Source organism: Musa acuminata, chromosome BXJ1-2 (assembly GCF_036884655.1).
Source record: "Musa acuminata AAA Group cultivar baxijiao chromosome BXJ1-2, Cavendish_Baxijiao_AAA, whole genome shotgun sequence".
Lineage (NCBI taxonomy): Eukaryota > Viridiplantae > Streptophyta > Magnoliopsida > Zingiberales > Musaceae > Musa > Musa acuminata.
The window spans coordinates 25,566,801-25,583,435 of NC_088328.1; the positions used below are offsets into that span (position 1 = coordinate 25,566,801).

The 16,635-nt window shown below is 37.7% G+C and overlaps 3 protein-coding genes and 1 long non-coding RNA gene across 4 annotated transcripts; 2 read left to right on the top strand and 2 right to left on the bottom strand.

Moving 5' to 3' along the window:
* Positions 1-598: 598 nt before the first annotated feature.
* On the bottom strand, positions 599-7,515 carry LOC103975798 (la-related protein 6B). The gene is made up of 10 exons (XM_009390885.3): positions 7,086-7,515; positions 5,558-5,639; positions 3,916-4,010; positions 3,221-3,292; positions 3,054-3,133; positions 2,888-2,984; positions 2,370-2,417; positions 2,215-2,283; positions 1,365-1,496; positions 599-1,138 (listed from the first exon to the last, which is right to left on the bottom strand). Exons 1-10 carry the CDS (start codon positions 7,467-7,469, stop codon positions 863-865), a joined length of 1,335 nt encoding a protein of 444 aa, XP_009389160.2. The 5' UTR covers positions 7,470-7,515; the 3' UTR covers positions 599-862.
* A 363-nt stretch (positions 7,516-7,878) lies between these two features.
* LOC135582960 (adenine DNA glycosylase-like) lies at positions 7,879-10,645 on the top strand. The gene is made up of 7 exons (XM_065094659.1): positions 7,879-8,423; positions 8,546-8,605; positions 8,813-8,929; positions 9,031-9,128; positions 9,390-9,940; positions 10,033-10,136; positions 10,312-10,645. The coding sequence occupies exons 1-7, from the start codon at positions 7,959-7,961 to the stop codon at positions 10,399-10,401; spliced, it is 1,485 nt and encodes a 494-aa protein (XP_064950731.1). The 5' UTR covers positions 7,879-7,958; the 3' UTR covers positions 10,402-10,645.
* A 679-nt stretch (positions 10,646-11,324) lies between these two features.
* LOC103975797 (LIM domain-containing protein PLIM2b-like) lies at positions 11,325-13,243 on the bottom strand. The gene is made up of 5 exons (XM_009390884.3): positions 12,818-13,243; positions 12,376-12,475; positions 12,092-12,120; positions 11,899-11,988; positions 11,325-11,826 (listed from the first exon to the last, which is right to left on the bottom strand). The coding sequence occupies exons 1-5, from the start codon at positions 12,950-12,952 to the stop codon at positions 11,578-11,580; spliced, it is 603 nt and encodes a 200-aa protein (XP_009389159.2). The 5' UTR covers positions 12,953-13,243; the 3' UTR covers positions 11,325-11,577.
* On the top strand, positions 11,709-13,345 carry LOC135605039 (uncharacterized). Its single transcript, XR_010484289.1, has 2 exons — positions 11,709-12,706; positions 12,799-13,345. It is a non-coding gene; the product is annotated as an uncharacterized LOC135605039 (long non-coding RNA).
* Positions 13,346-16,635: the final 3,290 nt, after the last annotated feature.

Sequence of the window (16,635 nt, forward strand, 5' to 3'; positions counted from 1 at the left end):
AACTTAATAAAGCTCCCACCAACATTGGGCTGCTAATAAAGGCAGGATGACACAATCTATCTGTTTTTGGAAGAAGTTTTTTCTTCAGATTTAACATCTATTTTGATAGGTCATATTTTGGACTCTCTTTTTAGTAAATAATTTTTTTTCTTATTTTTATTTAAAGAAAGACACCAAACTAATTCTTGAGAACAATTCGGATAGGCATGATGATGGGATGGAGCCAAAGGTAGGCAATGACTTTGGAAGTGGATGTGGATGTGGACGTGGACGTGTCGAGGGGATTTGGACGGCTGCTATTTTTAGATGTATATGGTTTTTGGTTTTCTAAAACCATATTGTTTTGTGTGGTTTCTCTTTGCAACTTGGGACAAAATACTAGAGATAATTCCCTTCAATACAATAGACTGCTTATAACAAGAACCAAGGGGTTGAGATGATGGCCACCATATCTTGATAAGATCATCAACAATTTTGCAATGAAGTTGATCAGAGTGAGAGAGTTGAAGAGTTGAGGTCTAATTCCTGATCAACAGGGGGGCCTATTTTAATAAGAAAAAAAGTGCCCAACTCTTTGCCTAACAGATTTACTAGCATATACCAAGAACAAGAAACTTTGAATATAGTAATGTGTTCAAAACACTGGTATCAACATTTCTTTCTTTGGCAGTAGTAAGAGGAAACAGTGGCCTGGAAGTGAGCCCCAAAGCAAGGTTTAAAACACCCTAATATACTGGACACACCGACATCCAGAATCAATAATTACACCAAAAAGCAGCAGATTTGTCTAACAAAGACATACTATTATTATACACATCGACAACAAACAAACATGAAGAACAACCATACTCATGAAAGATTTTTAGATTGTACCTGTTGGGACGACTGGTTTTCCTCGACCCATGGTGAAACCCCTTGTACCATCTGGCATGCGAGGACCAGGAGGTTGTTTGTTGGCTCCAACAGGTTGCTCACGCTCGGAATGGATAAGATGATGGCTTGACGGTGGAGTACCAACTGCATGGCCTCCAACACGGTTATTGCTAAGATGTTGGCCTCGTCCTCGTCCTCTTCCTCCTCGGCTACGACCTCTCCCTCGCCTTACTGTTCCATCCTTGTCATTGAAACTGTCCACACTCTGTTCAAGGTAACATATCTGAACTGCCTTAGGACAACTGACATTGGACTATATTGACTTTAAAAAAATTGGCCTTATGTTTACTACAGGATGAGATATACCACTGACAAAAAAGAGAGGATACATCAGGTAGACCAAGAAATAACTAATAGACAATGAATTGACTGAATCCTTTTTGCTGAAGAAAACTTCGCCAGGGAGTGACATGTGGAACAAGCATTCTTACCTCGTGCTCGTGCAACACTTCAGACGTGTGATATGCATCCTCAACCTGCTTCTCATTTAATGTGGAGACATCCTCCTCTCCAGTAAATTCAACTTCATGTACTTTTCTTCCTCGACCTTGCCCATGTTTTGTCTGGATTGAAGATCAGGAAAATGAGACGACCAGTAATAACATGATAAAGACTTTTGTATGCAAAAGAGGAGTATTAGCTTATGGGAAAAATTAACAGAAAATTCAAATAGCACAAGATTGTCCATCCAGGTGAGCCTTCTAGGTTTGGTCAAGCTGAGTCTAAATTTTAATTGTTGACCTCCAGTGACTGAAGATACAAGCTTAAAAATTATACAAACTAGTTAAAAAATGAATTAAAATTATGAAAATTATCTTCATATAAATAGAAATATACATTTGCAAAGTTAGCAAAAACCTATAAGAATTATAATGTCATACAATCCTCTTCATGACCATATACTGACTGAATTAGCAGCATTTCAATTGCATAGTGCAATAAAAAATCATATTTTTTCTTGTGTATGTAAAAATTACAAAGTTCTCTTCGATGAGTCTACAAAAATGTTCAACCATAGATACACATTTTAAAAGTCCTATCTCAAAGATTCCTGCCATTTTCAGCTTGTATCACCACTAGTTTAATTAAATTAAGTTTTGTACACGCATGCAACATACACACACACAAAAGATATCCAACAGGTATAAAGCATCACACGCACAAATTTATAGCTAAGTTCTGAAAATGTAGACCAAGCAAATGTGTTTCATGAACAAAGATATATGAGTGAAAATGCAAGATAGTGTGAGAAGAAAGTAAAAGCAAACGCATGATGCTTACCAAAAGTTTAGGGAACACTCTAACTCTGAGTCCACTTCTCCAATTCTTTTCATTGTTGAGTTCTGCAACCTCCATGACAAAAGAACAATATATGTATAGGATTGTGGCTTAGAAAATGTAGAAAACCTATGAAAGATGGAACTGATCATACTTACTGCTTTTTCAGCATCTTCGACGGTCTCATACTCCACAAATGCATGCAACTACCAAAAAAAAATGAAATCAAATCTTAAAATATAACTAAATGGATGTTTTATAACACATCCACATGAACATGTGCTGTACAAAAAAAATATTGCGCTATTCAACCAAACAATTTGTTTGCAGCTTACAAACAAGTATGAATGGTTATTCAAGCCCCACAGTTCAGGAGCACAATTTTCCTTTATAACTTAACAGTAAAGTTTTAAACACATGTTTCTCCATGCTTGTTTGCTTATTACACACAATGAAGTTAAAAAGGGTTTCTAGTTGTTGAACAATGAGCTACTTATCATGACAACCTTCCAGAGAAATCCAGAAAAAAAAGGAAACTGTTAAAGATGTATAGCATTTTGCGATGAATATTAAAAACATTATACTCATACAAACTAACCAAGCAATATAATATGAAGGGTCATTTTAAGACACTATTTGCTTATTACACAATCCAAAAATAGGACGAAATACATACTCTGTTACCAAAGTGCATTTCAAGTTTTGTTGGTCTATTAGTTGCAGCGGCTGCTCCATTGGATGGTTGTGGATAGCATGTGCGAATTGTCTTGACACTGCAGAACAATATCTTCAAGTGATTTAGACTACAAACTTCATATAGCATAAATTATAAGATAATCTACCTTCCAATAGATGAGAAAATCTTCATAAGATTCTGATAACAATGATCCTCAGGTAGATTTTCGGCCATCACGATGCGGGACTAGAAGGATGACAGGGAGAATTATCATTAAACTAAGACCACATAAAATGATAAAAGAACCTCAAAACAGAACTGATCGAACCTGACCTGCAACTCTTCCATGTCTGATTCGGTAAAAGGTTGCTGGCGCCTAACCTTCTTCCCATCATCACTTACAACCTGCAGTTTAGCTAAAATCAGAAACACCTAGGGTGTGTTTGGTATTACATCTCCTCTACCAAAAAATAGATGCTTAAAATGAAAAACGATATACGTCAGTGCTTGCATACTTGTGCGTTTGATTACAAAAGATCTGTCAACTTCAAAAGCATTTTTCTTATCAATTAAATTTTTGGTGAAGCAACTTTTTAACAAATATTAGAGGTAGCATCGTCCACAGCAATGATACAGTTGGTAAGCATGGTGGTACTGATGACAGCCATGGTGGTGGCAGTGACCGCAGATCATGATAGCAGCAACTATGATAAGACATTGGTGACAGTGGCAATGACTGGTAGTGGCTGTGGTAGTCTATGGCGGTCAGTGGTAGGATAAATAGTGATGATGATAGTAGTGGTGGCTGATGGTGAGGCTAAATAGACATCGATGACAAGGACAAGTACAACACCGTATAGAGCAGGTAATACCATTCATATGACATTTATGATTAGGACAAGTATTTAAAGCTGCATTATGCAAGTACACATTATTCCATTATCAAGGCATAGAGACATTAAAAAATAAAATTAGGATGAAATCATCCAATGTGGCATGCATTAAACAAATGCCTTGTAAGAACTCACAAGTTTTGTTGACGTCTGCAGTGCCAAAGCAAGCTGCGAATTGTTATGGACTAATGCCTTGATTTTTTTGAAAGCTGCAACCACCGATATAGGTACTGCACAGATAAAAACATTTAAAAACATCAGGTAATCACTACATGAACCTGAGTTCTCATCTATTCTAATGTTAGAACCCATAGATGATAAAAATACAATCAGAAAATTGAGTGTCATTTGCAGAAATGCTCAAATGAGTCTACAGTTTACCATTTAGTATAAGCCACAAAATTTTTTGTCTGACTTGATAATTGAACAATTGATTCCAAAAAATAATAATCTAAGCATTAATTGCTATGTTGACAAATAAATTACACCTTCTAGATGTCCAACCGAACTCATCAGACACCACGCAACTATCACTTTTTTTCCAAAAAGAAAATATGACAAAATCATAAAGTACTACAAAAGGACCTGTGCAAGTCATTGTACAAAATGTTCAACAACATTGGTGGAATGTTTTCTGCTAACAAAAAATCAGATTGTTACCCTTGCTTGTACAGTAACCAGGTTGCTGCTTGGTTATATTCCTTGTAACAGCGATTACATACACAAAAAGTATTAATTTTGACACATATGCCGTATGTCCGAACTATCACTTGATTTAGACCATTAAGAATGGCAGTTTCAGTCGATAGTGGTTTTTTCTTCTTAAAGTCACTGGTAAAGGCATCCATCAAAGGGTGGAGAGTCGTGCAACATAGAGGCATGTATGGTTATTTGCCAAGAGCACTCTGCAAACCAGACAAAATGTATGAACTTCAATACCTGATAGTGTCGTCTGTGCTATAACAAGGACCAATTCTTCAAACTGGTACTGAGATGTAAACCACCTTACAAAGATTACTTAGAAATTTATCATGCCTGTTTGCAAATCACTTTTTTGATGAGGATACTCCAAGTTGAACTCAATATTTTGCAAGCATAAGATAGACCTTCAAGCAGATATAACACCCTAAATCCCCAAAAAGCTTAAAATGTGAAGCAAAGTGCACAAGGCTCACATCAATGTGGGGTCCAAGGAAGATCCATGTATTCATCTTATCCCTTCAGGCAAAGAACTTATTTTTGTAACTTGAACCTTAGTCACCTAAGTCACCGAAAGGAGCAAATTTAATGTGACACCAAGATTGACCCTCAACCCTAAAAAAGCTTCTATTCAGAAAAACCAACTATTCCAACCATTCTCTTATGGCAACTAATCAAGGAACTGAAATTTAGTATTGCAACTTAGGTTGGTTTGAAGCCAAGCAAGCCCGAGCAACCCAATCATTGAGCTGGCAGGATCAGTTAGGGTTATAATGGCCTTCAGCTCTATCTGATCGAGTCTATCTGATCGAGTTGCAATCCTAACGGATTCCTGGGATAGCCTATTCCAATGCTTTCTAGAACACATTTTGTTGATGTATGTGCATCTCACTGAACTTCTACCCAATGTTGCACCTTAGTCACCCACGATGTTCTACCATTTTTATTAGTGTGAACATTAAACAAGAGATGTTCCTCGTTGAAAGCAAAAAATAACATTAAATATGTCTAGTTATCAGGTCACAGTAAAGAACAACTAAAAACAAAAAGCTTGAGTAGCCAATGATTAAATAATTACCAAATCCCTCAGGATCTTTAGTAATGAACCTCATCAAATGTTCAGTTGTAGCAAGGTTTGCATCACTGAAATAATACTCAACCTGCCCATTATAAAATAATAAAAAGGATGAGTTACATCACATAAAAGAGTGAAAAATAATGCATGTAATTAACTGGAAATTACATGTTTATTGTAATAGCAATAAAGAAATAAGTGCATAAAATTTATTGCAGCAGCAGAGACAACTCCATTATTATTTAGCTCAACTATAATCTGAGGCTAGATTGACAATTTTGTCAATTGATCAAGGACAATAATGATGAGAATTTTAATTAAGCCACAGAACACAAGCGGTTGAAAAGAAAGAAAGGAATCAATAGCAAAGGACAAACAATCAAATTCTGATTATCTGAAATCTGGATAGATATAAAGAGTACTTCAACTTTGTAAGACTATGCTGTTCTAATAAGCAGATGTTATAAGGCGAAACAGCATTAGAAACAGAGATTCTTAATACTCATCTCCAACCCACAGAATATGATAAGATAAAGCTGTATTTATTATTTAAACATCTTATCACAGTTGAAACCCATTACCACAAATGATAGTGTACACATCATCAACCTAGAAACAAAGGGAAAATAATACACGTCAGACACCCCACTCTTCCTGAAGCAAATACTATAACTGCTACTGGCCATCCCAACAGCAATCTCTAAATGTTCATGTATTAACAGCTCGATGAATACCCTCTTTAGAGGCTTACCTATCTGCTTTTCTCATTTTCCCTTCCACATCCCCTTAATGTTTCTTCACTCCTGCTCTTCAAAGCATACTTCTTTTCCACCGCAGAAAATTCATATGACACAGTTTTCTTTTTGTTATTATCAATTCAGAGAATGAATTATTCTTCTGTGGTAACATTTCATTTTGTGTAGACGATAATGGTGATAATATTGAGACTTAAACAGACTTGGTATATTAGAAATGATGAGGAGATCCATCACGTCATTGGTTTCACTGCAAGAGTTCAGAGACTCTACCAATCTACCACCAATAAGAATCTTAGATTATATCTAGTGGTTCTTTTTATCAAGTTATCTAATTACATATATAATGCCAATCATCAGGGTACACAACCAGGTCATGGCACCATTCAACAGAAACTTTTTTTTTTTTAAACTCAAATCTTGAAATAATTAAGCACTGAAATTAAAAGTCTATCATGGTTGCGAAACTCAACAAAATAGAAATTTCAGATGCTTGAAATAAAGACGATATTGAATTTCATATTTCTATATTACGGAACACGGTGTATCTAAAAATTATCTACTATTTAGACTAATATGAAGAGAATGAATGATAAAAAATTCAGCCGACCAATCATTTCATCTTCCAAGGTTTCGACAAAACTCCACACATTCCACTAGCTAACTAATCAAAAACCAATTTTGTTCCGAAAGTACTATCTTTAAAATTGTATCAACTAAATTAACACATATTCGGAAATTAAAGTCACAGGTGAAATATTTAAGAAACCACAAACCTGCTTGGTGATCTTTTGGATAACTTCATCCGAGAGACCATCACCTGCCGAAGAGCTTAGATCTAGATCATCACCTGTATGTGCTCCCTCATGCTCTCCAAACCCGCCGGCACCCCCACCCCCACTCCCGTAGTACTCAAACGAACTCGGCCCAGGGCCGAAGCACGCCGGGCCTGGAGGCGCCTGGTGAAAGACGTGCATCACCGGACGCGCCGCCGGGGCGTGACCGTGGCGGATCGGCGCCGCACGGGGTACGAACTCGGCGGCCCGGGCGTTGAGGCGGCTGGAGGAAAGGGCACGGGAGAGGGCGGGGTCGGAGGAACCCGGCGGCGATCGGCCGTCCTCGGTGATCTCTGGGGTTTGGTCGTCCATGTCTTGGGCCATTAGGGTTTGGAAGCCCGTTCGGGCGGAGAGGTAAGATTCTCAAGGAAATACGACGATCACGACAAGCGGTATTTATATGCCGCCACAGGAGAGCGCCAAGCTTTTGCTATCACGTTGCAGTGGGTTGATTTCTAGTCCTGCGTGTCAAACAACCATTAGACAAAGAGTGGGCTCCAGCATGACCTGGTGGAAATTTACGCTGAGAGTGAGACGTGGTTGCAAACTGGTGAAGCTAATTTATATTAGCCTCTATAAATGTGATGGCTTCCGTACTCGTATATCGAAGTAATATAATTATTTGGCCTTTATTATGGGGAAAAATGAGATAATTGGAGGCCTTTTTCGCTAAAACGCCAAAAGAATATTAATAGACCCCATTTTCCACGGATAAATAGAACCTCACCAAAGATGCGCACTTTGGTCATCCGTCAACCCTTGGCGGCAAAAGCTTCCATTCCAATTCCAGATCCTCCGCAGATCTCCTCGTCCATGAAAGCAGCAGGTCGAAAGAGAAGAAAAGTGTGTCCCACAATGGAGGAGAAGGCGCAGAAGAAAACCGCAACAGAGGCAAGCAGAGCAGCGGAGGAAGAGAAGGTGAAGAAGCGAACAGCTGTAAAGGCATCGGCACGGCAGTGCCATCGAGAGGGGATGGAATCCGGCAGCACACTCGGAGACATAGAGGACTTCTCCGCAGACGAGGCCCAGCGGATCCGGGCCGCCCTCCTCCGCTGGTATGACGTGCACCGCCGTGTCTTGCCGTGGCGGACGGCGAGCAGCGGCGGCATCAGCGGGAACGGGGAGGAGGGAAAGGAGGTGGATCAGGAAAGGGCTTACGCTGTCTGGGTGTCGGAGATGATGCTGCAGCAGACCAGGGTGCAAACCGTCATCGCTTACTACAATCGCTGGATGGATAAGTGGCCGACGGTCCACCACCTCGCGTCCGCGTCCCAAGAGGTTCTGTTCTTTGCACTAGCTAGCAATGGCTGCCTTTAAAAATTCGTCGTGAATTTAAGATGATGGAGAAGAGACGGTAGAGAATGCTGATTCCTTTTTACTTATTTGGTTTCTTCTTGCAGGAAGTGAATGAAGTGTGGGCTGGTTTGGGTTACTATCGAAGGGCCCGTTTTCTCTTGGAGGTGATTCCCAAACCCAATCCTCTTAAATTTTGGATCTTCCGTTCTACCAGAGGGACTCGAAGTCAGAATATATTCAATTCACTATTTCTTACAAAAGGGGGAGTTTTGAGATATTTTTCCATTATTTTCGTTTGTGTTTGTAAACTTTCATTATGATATTCTATAACTACAAGGACAAATGGAATTGACTCTTCTATTGTGGATTAGGGCGCTAAGTCGATTGTCCAAGAAGGAGAGTTTCCTCGAACAGCTTCTGAGCTTCGGAAGGTTCGAGGAATTGGGGATTACACCGCAGGAGCCATTGCTTCTATAGCTTTCAATGAGGTAGCCTTTCTTTGACCTTTTAGTTTCTTGTCTTCTTTGGCTGATGAATGATCCATGCTTATTGACTTCCTAACCATCCAGTTCGATGATGATCTTCCTAGGCAGTGCCTGCCGTTGATGGAAATGTTGTCAGGGTGATCAGTAGGCTGAAGGCCATCTCTGCTAACCCAAAAAAATCAACAACAGTGAAGGGAATCTGGTGAGAACCTGAGTCTGTTTTGAATCAGTGAATGTCAAAAGTGTAATACACCATGAACCTGAGCCTATGATCAGCTATGAAAAATCTGATGCTTGATTAAAACTCTCTGCAGGGATGATTACTGTTGTCTTTCTCACAGTTAATTACTTTCTTTTACCTTTTGATAGTTTAGTTCCATAAGTCCATGTCTCAAACTTGAATCCGCCATGAAGTGTACTGCTTTTGGGCTTTGGTACTCTAACTTCCTATTTTATGCCATAGGAAGCTAGCTTCGCAGTTGGTTGATCCCTTGAGACCTGGAGATTCCAATCAAGCTATGATGGAACTAGGGGCAACCTTGTGTAGCACTACGACCCCAGGTTGTTCAGCATGCCCAATTTCAGAGGCCTGTCTTGCACTTTCACTCTCCAGAAGTAGTGGATCAACTGATGTCACTGATTATCCATCAAAGGTAGCAAAGACAAAACAGCGTCATGATTTTGCTGCTGTTTGCGTTGTTCAATTAACTGAAGGATTGGATGAAGAATCTTTAAGAGGTAGGAATAACAATGACGTGTTACTTTTGGTTAAAAGGCCAGAGGAAGGATTGCTTGCTGGCCTTTGGGAGTTCCCAACTGTCCTACTGGATGAAGAAGTAATAGATGTTGGCACAAGGAGAAAAATTGTAGACAAGTATCTGAAGGAGTTGTTTCATATCAATTTAAAAGAGATCTGCAATGTGATCTTGAGAGAAGATGTAGGGAAGTATGTTCATATATTTTCTCACATCCGGCTCCATATGCATGTTGAACTTTTGATTTTAAAACTGGAAGGTACTGACTTCTGTCCCTTTGTAACAATGATCTTGTGCATTGTATTCCCGTGGGATCAAAGTCTTCATTACTTATATAGTGTTGCTTTGTAGGTGGCTTAAGACAATTTTCTGAAAATATCCAATGCACAAGTGCTTGGAAGTGTGTAGATGGCAAGTCCATGAAGAATATGGGATTGACATCTGGAGTACGAAAGGTATTGTGAACTTCAAGCATTGTTGTCTTGTTTTATGCATTTCTTTGTGATTAAGTTGGAACTCCATGATAGGAGATGAAGCAGAGTTCTGTAAAGGCTCAAATATCTTATCATCCAGTACTTGTCAATTGGCCACAAATGCACATATTCATGACTTGAAATTTTCTTGTTGTAGGTTTATAATATGATTCAAGATTATAAGAACCAGCAGCTGTTACAATGTCCGATGCTGTCACTGAGGAAGAAATGCAAAAGTTCAATATAATGGGATCGATCAGCTAACATATATGTCGTCAAACTGTTCGAGGCTTCTTAGTTTTTTTCTGACTAGTGCACTGTCTCACAGTTTACTTGATTGATGTGGTAAGCTATCCTGGTCATTCTCCTTCACATCTGTACATCTGATCCTGAAATTTTTGTACAAGTATATTATCTTACACAATGTATGATTGTGTAGAATTTTCAATCATATGCAAACTATGTGATCTGATTGAGCAGATACTTGTCAATTTTTTCTTTATTAGAACATTCTTGATATAGTGCTTGTGCATTAAGATATCACAATGGGAATTGACATTGGCTCAAACTTGTGTTTGGTTGTGGTTCATCAGCACAGGTATCGAACTAATATTCTTTTCTTAGAATGACCCTAAAAATAAATGCAAAATAAATGCATTCCATAAAGTAAGTCCAATGTGCCAACCAGGGATGTTGGGCAGAAATTGACATATCATATAATTGCACCTCCATACAAAAAGCTCTATTAGGCAATAAATGATCAAGCTGCAGCAGGCTGTATAGGATTTCTTGCTGCTAATATCAACTTAATCAGCCAGATATTGTTGAGTTCCATTAATTTGCAGTAGACACTTTGAAGTATTTCTTTTAATCCTCTATCTAATTTCATTAAATCTATTACAGATCTAGGAGTGCCATTAACCATAAGTGCTGTTTTACTTGATTCAAAACATTACCAAATTGAGCCATTTTTCTTGATTTCTTCTTCAAACAAATGCCTTCTATGAATGCTCTTAGTTTTTCAACTTGTCTGTGAGCTGTCACTTGTTTTGAAGGAAACAAATCAGTTTGCACTTCCCACATATCAAAACATGGGAGCTAGCTTTCTTAATCAAACCTTGTAAGTGGAAATAATGGAAGCTGTATCTGATGATATGCATCATGAAAAGATGTGGGAACCTTAGAATGAGATTTATGATCAAGAAGGTACAGACTGCACTTTGTTTAAGATTGAGGAGAGCTATTCAATATCAATCTTCATCTCTTAATTCCAGCAAAAATGCCACAGTAGTAGATCTCTCATACTATTCATGTCCTTCTGATAATTACACGACTCTCAAATGAAGTCGACTGTTCAATCTCCTTGGCACAAGTTTCATGCGCACTGAACAACACCCAGCACAAAGCTGGAAGAAAGTCGAACTCAACGGTTCATCTGTGACTGCGCCTGTTCCTGCTTGGGTTCAGCTGTCTCCTCAGATCCGGAACTCTGCTTCATGGCCGCTACCTTGAGCAGGTGGTTGTAGCTCCCCTTCTCCTTGAACAACTGCGCGAAATGGTGCTTGCAGTAGATGATGCCTTCGAGCGCAGCATAGGACGATGGCGTAAGCTTGCAGCCCCCATGAGAGCACTTGAAGCAGGTCTTGTGGTAGGATTCGCCTTCCACGGTCAGCTGCCAGAACGAAGATTAATGAATGAGCTTGTGAATGTCTCAAAGTTATTGCACTCATGGTATCATGCAGACCTTCTCTAAAGGGTATGCTGTTTTGTGGCAGGTCGCACACTTGTCTTGGGTTCCTGAGAACATGGAGGAGACCCTACTTGCAGGTCTGGCCTGTGAGCATCATGATCGGAAGAGATTTAACTTCATTATTAGCGAAGGAACAAGAAAGGACTTGAGGAGAAGCAAGGGTAAAATAGAGACTTGTTCTTCGTACCAGTTCATTTCTCTCTCCAGATTTTGCACCTTCGATCGTAAAAGCAATGTTAGGCCAGAAGAATGAAGGCAAATCCAACAAGAAAATGCTGTTAAGCATGCATGACACCATTGTTGGATGACGAATTGTGGAATCACAATCATTATAATCCTAAAATGTTCTTAAGCAGCATTTTAGATCATTTGAAATGGATTCTGATGGGGATTTCCTTTCCACATTTCCCCCAGAAAAAGGGGAAGTAATCAAGTGGGCGGCATGCATGGAATAAGATGGTGACTGCCTACCTATTGGGAACTTCTTGGTGAAGCTGCCTGTCTCCTTGAAGAGCTGCTCAAAATGGGGTTTGCAGTAGAGGATGCCATCCAGGGAAGAGTAATTGCACATCTGTGAGAATTATGCAGAAAGAATAAATCAGTTAACAATTTCTTATATTGTTGTCGTAGTGAAAGCTACAAAGGACCAAAAAGAGATCTCTCTCATATTCTTGAATCATCACACTCTCACCAAGGTGTTACAATCAACCACCATAAAAAAAAAGGGAACATCTTGTAACAAAATTATTGCCATCATGCTTATTTTTGTGTGAATGTAACATCAAGACAACTACACTGGCAGGTCAACAATCATCTTTTGGTCATTGTTTACATAAGTTCAAAGGAATAGGTGAAGATTATCCATCAATGAAACAGTTCATATGTCTCTTGCAGGGTGAGAGTTCAAACTTACAGAAAGAGTCCCTTTGCAGCGGCTGCACTTGAAGCAAGTCTTATGAAAAGGAACTCCATCCGCGGTCAAGAGATCGATGAAATGGACAGTCTTGTCGCATGCCTTGCATTTGTCCTGGGTACCACTGAAAGACATGGTGATGATCTACACAAAGTTTTAAGTGTATGGCAATTTCCCCAGACACACCACAAGAGCAGATACAGCTTAGAGAACACAGGAATGAGTTTGTAGTAGCTCTTGTGATGTATCTTTCCCTTCCTCTTTTGTCTGCAAAGGAAGGAAGCAAATGAAGGATGAAAGAATGGGACAGAGGAGAAGAGATCACCGAAGTCAAGCTTTTAAAGAATTAGAAATAGGCCTTGATTTGGTGAAGAAAGATGGGAGCAGGGGAGGAAAGGTAGGAGAGATGCAAGCTCCAACCCACAGACCCAGTCAAACAGGTGGGAGGGGAATGGCCTTGGATATCCAATCTGTCTGTCTATGCTAATCTAATTTGAGGAAACCTGGAACTCTTCATTGATAATCTAATTTGACTGTGTCATAATCACAAAATTCCTATGTAGCATTTTCATTATATATATATATATATATATATATATATATATATATATATATATATATATATATATATATATATATATATATATATATATATATATATATATATATATATATATATATATATATGTATTTGTATATCTCACCTCATCAAGATCATGCATGTAACCACTGTTCAAAATAATTATAATAAAAGCCATCCAGTGACTATTGAGGGATCCCATGTTGTTGTGTGTTACCACATTGCACCATGTTGTAAATAATACATAAAAAAATCAACATATTTTTCATGCAGGAAGATGCAGATTAAGATAAAGAACTAATAAACTACTAGAAAAGACTTATTTCAGTGATATGTTTCTAGTGCATAATTTTGTCATTGAAAAGCACCTTTTGTCAAATCACTGAGAAAAGAATTGAGATCCGACGATACTAGGAATTAGATTCCTCAATAGTGAAAATTGAACTTGATTATTCCAAGACAAAGAATAGGATCTGGGAATAGACTACGATTCTTAAGCTAAATTGTCTTATAAGAATAACCCAGAGTTTGACTGTGAAGATGTCACAAACAGATAATGTAACAGTATGAGGCAATTGTGATCAACATTGTGTAGCATCTAGACAAACAGAAGATATCCAGTTTACATTAGCTTTTTAACAATGCAAAACTTGACAACCTTGTCTTGGAAGCATGCATGGAAAGTATAGTCCAATGGATCTTTAAAGTTATTTCCTGTATAATTATATAAAGTGGCACCTAACAGGAATGTGACATTCTCTTCATCTTCATCAATGTCTTGTCACATGATGCATCCTGGAGCTCTTATCATTGGCACCTAAACAAGTAATAATTGAACATAGAACCAATATAAAAAGACCATGCTGTACAGACAAACATTCTCTCTTGTTTTACAGCAGAACTGTATCTGCATGGGACTAATATTCTTTGCCTGGCAGCTAAACCAGAGCTATCTGTAGAATGTAATTTTTTTTCATGATCAGTTTCATATATGTTTCATACCTACCTAATTCTCATGATGCATAAGTTCTAACTATCATGTTTGTAATAACATCAAGTTTAGTTATTTTCCAGCAAATTTGATAATATATTTATTTACTACCATGGACATAACACAAGCTACTGAGCATGCTGGATTAAAATGAACAAGAACTTCAAATTTAACACTCGAGTTGGATTAACCATTTTGCTAAAATAATGTTGTCCAAAAAGATTCATGGACAAATTATGCAGATCTGATGGCAAAGCCAACTGCATGCTCATATTGTTCTTAAGTTTCAGGACCACTATAAACATGAAAACACTGTTTATCATTTGACTGCCTTAGTGATTCTTTCATGGTTCAGCTCTTTCCTTCTTGGTCATATTTTATTATACCAATCTTGGGTTTAGCATAATCCAATTCCAAGGTATGCTCTCATCAGCCCTTTCCTATTACTATGTTGTATGTACCTAATGAATTAAGTGATGTGAGAAAAGTACACCATGATCTCATTCATGGCCTGAAGATTATTCTGAATCCTTCTCAATGCACAGACACTTATGTGTCATTATTCTGTTCCAGTCATAATTTTGTGGTAAAGAGAAATGCAATAGCTACTAGAGATCCAGGAAATTAGTAGAAAATAATACTGAATTCTTAATGTTCCTCTTACAATCCATTCTGTATATATAACTGGTAAATAACAGCATTGTAAAACCAGTAGAAATGTATTTTACTTCTTGTTGTTGATTTCTTTATCAAAAGAATCTCTATATGTAAATAACATTACTTATCCATTGCAATTACTATTCTTAATATCAAATCAGTATGAAGTTTTTTTCCTACCAGTTATCCAAGATCCATGAGGATAAGAAATTTCTGACAAATGAACAACATCTGAAGTATTGAGTTTGCTCATTCAAACAATGAAAGAGAAGAAAATTTTGTGTAATTTCAGTAAAGCATAATTCAACTATAGCAAGAAGGTTGTTTAAGAAGACCTGTCCAATGTGCTTTTAAGTCATAAACAAGGATAGAATTTTCTATCAGCCCAGACATGGTTAGCTTTATCGGTCAAAACCGATATCTTGATCAGCCGACGAAATGGTATATATCATTCTATATCAATGTACTATGTGTCAGTAAAACGAGACGTATTCACGACACATAAAAAAAAGTCAAAAATAGCTCTAAATTTTTTTTAAAAATAAAAAAGTTAGATTAAGATTTTTTAAGTTAAAAATAAATAAAAATTTAGTATAACTTTAGCAAAAAATAATCTAAATTAGGAAAGAATAGTGACACATATCTTTTTCGGGTCTTGAGGAATAGCTTTGTGGTATATTTTAGATCGTCCCTTCGTTGATATTGAATTATTAATAAAAAAATAATTTAAATTGTGAGATTTTTTATTAAACAACTTAAGATTTAATATTCAAATGAATCAAGTAATCAATCAATGGATATATCAAATTCTGTCATAAAAAAGAATGATGAGACTCAACGAGTAGTGGATTGGGATACTCAACCCTATGTATCTATATATCAACTTGATATGTTTGTTAGAACCAATCCCGAAATTGATCCCACGACATAGTATACTAATACATCATTTGCTATTGGTGCATCAATGTGATGATGGTTATAGTCTAATCGTCATAAATCACATATGTCAAGTAATCAATCAATGGATATATCAAATTCTGTCATAAAAAAGAATGATGAGACTCGACGAGTGGTGGATTGGGATACTCAACCCTATGTATCTATATATCAACTCGATATGTTTGTCAGATCCAATCCCGAAATTGATCCCACGACATAGTATACTAATACATCATTTGCTATTGGTGCATCAATGTGATGATGGTTATAGTCTAATCGTCATAAACCACACATGTCTAAGGTAGGTCCTAAAAAATTACAATTGTGGCATATATTGGTGTGGAACATAGAGAATGTTGGAACTTTTATTTTCACCATTGATCTGCTATTCCATATCATAAAATCAATCATCATACTATTGCTTAGAGAAGAATGACCAACTATTACTGTACTGCTGCTCGGAGAAGAATAACTATCACATCAAGCTTCATGATCTAAATCTTAGGTGGTATATGTAAAATACTACTCCTTAATCCATACACCACTCTCAAATTATGTAGACGGGATCAACAACTCTTCGACGTCGTCACCATCATCGGTCGAGGCACTGTTGTCCATGTCACTCCCATGTCTCCAGATCAAGCAAGTTAC

Bases quoted from the DNA above. Each gene is read 5' to 3' on its own strand.
- LOC103975797 (XM_009390884.3), bottom strand. From the start codon at position 12,952: ATGTCTTTCAGTGGTACCCAGGACAAATGCAAGGCATGCGACAAGACT. The intron at 12,476-12,817 runs GTAAGTTTGAAC...TAATTCTCACAG, and splicing joins GCTGCAAAGGGACTCTTTCT to ATGTGCAATTACTCTTCCCT. The intron at 11,827-11,898 runs GTCTGCATGATA...TCGTTCTGGCAG, and splicing joins CAGCATACCCTTTAGAGAAG to CTGACCGTGGAAGGCGAATC.
- LOC135582960 (XM_065094659.1), top strand. From the start codon at position 7,959: ATGAAAGCAGCAGGTCGAAAGAGAAGAAAAGTGTGTCCCACAATGGAG. The intron at 9,129-9,389 runs GTGAGAACCTGA...TTTATGCCATAG, and splicing joins ACAACAGTGAAGGGAATCTG to GAAGCTAGCTTCGCAGTTGG. The intron at 9,941-10,032 runs GTACTGACTTCT...GTTGCTTTGTAG, and splicing joins TTTGATTTTAAAACTGGAAG to GTGGCTTAAGACAATTTTCT.
- LOC103975798 (XM_009390885.3), bottom strand. From the start codon at position 7,469: ATGGCCCAAGACATGGACGACCAAACCCCAGAGATCACCGAGGACGGC. The intron at 5,640-7,085 runs GTTTGTGGTTTC...TATAATGGGCAG, and splicing joins TCCAAAAGATCACCAAGCAG to GTTGAGTATTATTTCAGTGA. The intron at 4,011-5,557 runs GTAATTATTTAA...TTATCTGTGCAG, and splicing joins TAAAGATCCTGAGGGATTTG to TACCTATATCGGTGGTTGCA.